The sequence below is a fragment of the Fulmarus glacialis genome, unplaced genomic scaffold (assembly GCF_000690835.1).
Source record: "Fulmarus glacialis isolate BGI_N327 unplaced genomic scaffold, ASM69083v1 scaffold20911, whole genome shotgun sequence".
In the NCBI taxonomy this organism is placed as follows: Eukaryota; Metazoa; Chordata; class Aves; order Procellariiformes; family Procellariidae; genus Fulmarus; species Fulmarus glacialis.
Window position 1 is genome coordinate 1 of NW_009194933.1, and position 4,671 is coordinate 4,671.

Genomic DNA, 4,671 nt, shown 5'->3' on the forward strand with positions numbered 1-4,671 from the left:
CTGCTTTTGTCCCCTTACTGCTACCCTCCCCTCCAAAGACCCCTTACCCTCCCCTAGCCCCTGAGAGCCACGTTTGACTGTGCACCCCGTCCCTCCCCCCAAACAAAACCAATGAAAGTTAAAATTATTTACACTTTTAGCCATTTAAAAACCCAATAAAATAAGGTTGCATATGTCCTACTGGGGATGTGGGTATTAGCAGCAGCTACAGCTAGCTTGGTACTCTGCGTGCAAAACGAAAGACAAAGAAGACAGACCAAAATACTGCACCATTACTAGGAAGCGTTTGCTGGGGTTGGTGTTTGATTGTGGCGGAAGGCAAAAAAACCCCAGCCGCAGGGCAGGGGCGTCTCCCACTCAGCCAGCGAAGGCCGGGCTCTAGAAGGATGGAAAGGATTCGTTATTCCAGACACAGCACATTAACACTGACGCATTTCCATCCCAGTCAACACAAACATCTAAAAACCCACTGCACGTTCACCGTGTGAGTTCTTCCTTCTTTCCAGTGACGATGGAGGAAAAGGGGACGCATGAAGAAGACCTAAGACATAGATGCTGCTGTCATCACTGCCTCCTCCTCATCTCCTTGCTTTGGCAGCTCAGCAAGCGTGGGAGAGGGGGGAGCCGGAGCAGCAGGAGACTCTTGTGCCTCCTGCTCCTCCCCAAGCCCCAGCTCTACATCCATTTGCTCCAGCTCCCCCTGATCCAGTAGCTCAAAGTCATCTGCTTCCTCATCCTCGGGTGAAGCTGCTGTCTCTGTTTCCACCACTTCGGTCTCTGACAGCTGTGCTTGGAAGCTCAGTTTCTCTTCGGGCTCGGTGGGCAGGAACTCAGAGAGGGAAGGCCCCTCGCTGGCGTCCGAGGACCGCAGCAGGGCAGAGAGGGTGTTCTGCACCGCCGTGGTAATGGCAGTGGTGACAATCTCCTCGCTCAGCGTGTCAATGCAGATGCCTAGGCCCGGGGCAGGGGCAGTCTTTGGCTCTGCGTTGCCTCCTGCCGCTTGCCCGCTCCCATTGAAGTGCGTATTTACAAAATGGAGAGGAGACGCCAGGCGAAGGATGGAGAGGTCAGAGTCTGCGGCCTCCTTCTCTGCCGAGTCCAGCTCACGGGCAGCGTGGGCAAGCTCAGGACCCAGAGGCACACCAAACGCATCTTCATCGCTCTGTGGTCCCAGGTCTCTGGAATGATATTCTTCCACGGAGGGAAACTCTGCCAGGTCCTTGGAAAATGACTCCTCCGGCTCGCTGTGCAGGCTCTGCTGATCCAGGTCTGAAAGACACCAGCATTAAGGCGCAGGTTCCCTCACCTCGACCCAAGGCACTGACACCTCCCGCCCACCTCCCCCCAGCTGACACACCAGGGCTCACCTTTGGGCATCCTCCCAGCGCTGGGAGCACAGCAGGAAGGGGTCTGCAGTTATTCCCTTCTCCCAGTGGCACGACTCACGTGGAGTGTCCCTTTCCTCATCCTGTTCTATGCGCTCTGTCCTCAGAGAGGACTTCCTTCTCCAGCTCACACTCTCTGCATCTAGAGCCCTCCACTAAGACCCACAGGGTCAGGGAAATTGTGCTTACAGCAAGTCAGCTGCCTGTTCCTCCCCAGACACTGAAGTGACCACATCTGAGTGGTTGCCTTCACGTTCCTCACCACTAACCAGTCTTTGAGCTTCTGACAGGGTGGGGTGTCCAACCTGTTTCACCCAACATCATATGGGTGTGTGACTGTACCACGCAGTTATTTCTGCGTGACTTTGTGGATGGCCTTTCTCCCTTGCTGAGACAAGAGAACATTGTTTTGTGGGGCAGTAATCAGAGGCAGATGTCCACTCAGGACCAGCTCATGATCAGCCATGAAGTCAGGGCATGCTGCGCTGCTACTACTGCTTCCTCCTTTTAATGCTCTTCCCCCTGCAAATAGCTAGATTCTCTCCCTGTGTTTGGAGGGACAGTTTTTCTGGGACAAAATACTCAGGGTCAGGAAGGCAGCGAAGCGTCCCATCACGTACCTTCAGAAACGTCCGTCAGCTGTGGGGTGGTAGCCCTTGAGACAGAAAAGCCCCCACTCTCCAGGATGGAAGCTTCCTCATCAGAGAGCTCAGAATCTGTGATTGACAGTGCCAGGGCAGTCTTTTTCACATCCACCTGCATGGGATGAGGGCAGAGGGACAAATTCCTGGGTGTCTGACTACCAGTGCTGCCTACAGGCACCTCCGCACAGACCAGAAGTCCTTTGCTGGAGGGACTCTGCGCAGGGACAGTATGAAAGCAGGAGGGGGCTGGGCAAAGTGCTCATTGCGCTGCCAGGGAAGGACAAAATGGCTTTCCTGCAATAATTCACTGCCTGACGCTTTGCCTGCCCTCAGTGAGGAACCCAAAAGAGCCAGCACAAGATGGGATCAGCCTGTAGGAGTCTTAGAAGGCTTTGATCCTTCTTCCTCTCCTGGCATCACCAAGGAGCAAGACACCCCTTCCCTTTTGCATTCACGCTGGGCCCAATGAAGCCTTCTACAAGTAGCAGCGGTTCAAGTATCTACATTCCTTTGGAAGCTGAAGCTTCCCATCTTACAGCCCAGCTACATGCCCAGAGCTCCCGTAAAGGACCACTTGGTCCATTTCTATGGTGCACATATAGAAAGGTCCCACCCAGTCTCACTGAGAGCAGGGAACTGTGTAAGAGACGCCAGTGCTGCTCATCTCCCTTTTCCAGTGGTGAGGAGCCTCTGCACGTTACACCAGGACAGCTGATTTCTTTAGGAGACGCTCACATTCTCTTAGCATGAAGCGTAACCATCAAAGCAATTCCACAGGTCTGCAGGAGGCTGGAGCATGGCTCGCCCTGTCCTGCTACTGCATCACCAGCCCTGTGGCCTTGAATTCTCAATACCCAGATTGTAGACAACGGCCTTCATCAAACTAAAACCCTCCTTCCCTTAGGATTCTGCAAAGAAGTGACTTGTTGCTCTGCTGTTCGTTATCAATGCAGCTGTACTCAGATGACCCCTTGGCTCTCAAACTGCTACAGACCAGAGAGGAGGGACTGGTTTCTGCAGAGCTCTTTGTGCTCTTACCACTGGGGAGAAGCCCGACAGCTCTGCCTCACTCTCACTCTCTGTCTCTGCTGTTGGCTCATCACCTGCTGCAGGCTCACTCTTCCCTTGTCGCTCTATGAGAAAGAGAAGAAATGTGAGACTGAAGGAATTTATGCCTTTATACATTACTTTCCCACTACTTGTGCCACCCTGTGAAACTGCACGTTTCCCAGAAGCCCAAGGTTCCCAGAGACAACTGTAATCTGTTGCTCTCATTTGCTATTCCCAGGATCACCTGCCCAGTTGCTCTCCCCATAACCCTCAAGCTTCAGTCTGATTTCCCCTGCTCCGCTGCAGCCTTTCACCACACTGTTGGCAGACCTGCTCTCCCATTGTCCCTTGTCGTGGTTTAACCCCGACACAGGGTTAAAAGGGCACCATGTCCTTTTTGGTGCCCAACGTGGGGCTCAAAAGGTTCGAGATAACGACAGATTTGATTGGAATGTGCTAAATCGAATTTATAGCTGTTATTGTTGTTTAGCTATTAATTGGCAGGCTCCTGTGCTTGCCATGGGGCCAGCTTGCCTCACTGTATATATTAGAGCTTGATAGTGGCTGCTTTTTGCTTTCGCTGCTTGCTGTACTGCTGCACTGCTGATCATCCTACTCTGCTGTACCTGGGAACATTTTAATAACAGCAATGGCGATGTGCCTGGGCTGGCAGATGGCCGGGGCATCCCTGCTGTTTCTGTGCTGCTGTACTGGACAGATTGGAACTCCAGTATGAACTTGAGTCAAAGGGACTGTGACCTGTGGATGAGTCCACACGGGAGCAGAACACCCCGAAGTGCCTGTGGCTGTGAATAAGTTCACACCAGAGCAGGTACATCTCAAAGCGTCTGTGGCTGTGGTTACGTCTGTGCTGCAGCAGATATACTTCTGAAGGGATTGTGGCCCAAGGATAAGTCCACACTGGAGAAGGTACACCTTGAAGCATCTGTGGCTGTGGACAAGTCCATGCTGCAGCAGGTACATGTTGAAGCATCAGTGGCTGTGCATGAGGTCATGCTGGAGCACCTCAAAACGTGTGGCCGCGGATAAGCCCACGACAGAGCAGGTAAACCCCTGGAGGGACTGCAGCCATGGGTAAGGCCATGTTGGAGCAGGTTTACTTCTGAAGGGACTGGGGCTGTGGGTAAAGCCACGCTGGAGCAGGTGTATCTCTGAAGGCACTATGGCCCATGGAGAAGTCCACACTGGAACAGGCGCACCTCAAAGCGACTGTGGCTGTGGATAAGCCTATGCCGCAGCAGGTACATCCCTGGAGAGACTGTGGCTCATAGGTAAGGTGCACCCCTAAGGGACTGCAGTCTGTGGATAAGTCCAAGCCAGAGCAGGGGCAAGGGGAGGAGTTCATTGCAATGTTAAACGCGATGATCTGGTCCAAAGGGACCGGGGTGGAGATTGTAATGGAAATACCTCTAAATTGTTGTAACCCAGGATCTGAGCTGCATGTTATAGCAATTACTATAGCAGGAACCACCTGAATCAGTGAACCACCTGAACCAGTGGAAGACAAGCCTTACAAGAAGCAGCGTGAGTGCAGCAGTGACGCAACCTGAGCTGGCTTTGGTGCCCAGTAA

The 4,671-nt window shown here is 53.0% G+C and overlaps 1 protein-coding gene across 1 annotated transcript; it reads right to left on the reverse strand.

Moving 5' to 3' along the window:
- Positions 1 to 259: 259 nt before the first annotated feature.
- On the reverse strand, positions 260 to 3,162 carry LOC104070647 (protein FAM134A-like; the record flags this gene model as incomplete). The annotated part of the gene is made up of 3 exons (XM_009587944.1): positions 260 to 1,269; positions 2,006 to 2,141; positions 3,068 to 3,162. Coding segments are annotated over 3 exons (959 nt in total), but the record flags the coding sequence as incomplete, so codon positions are not given.
- Between the last annotated feature and the right edge of the window lie 1,509 nt (positions 3,163 to 4,671).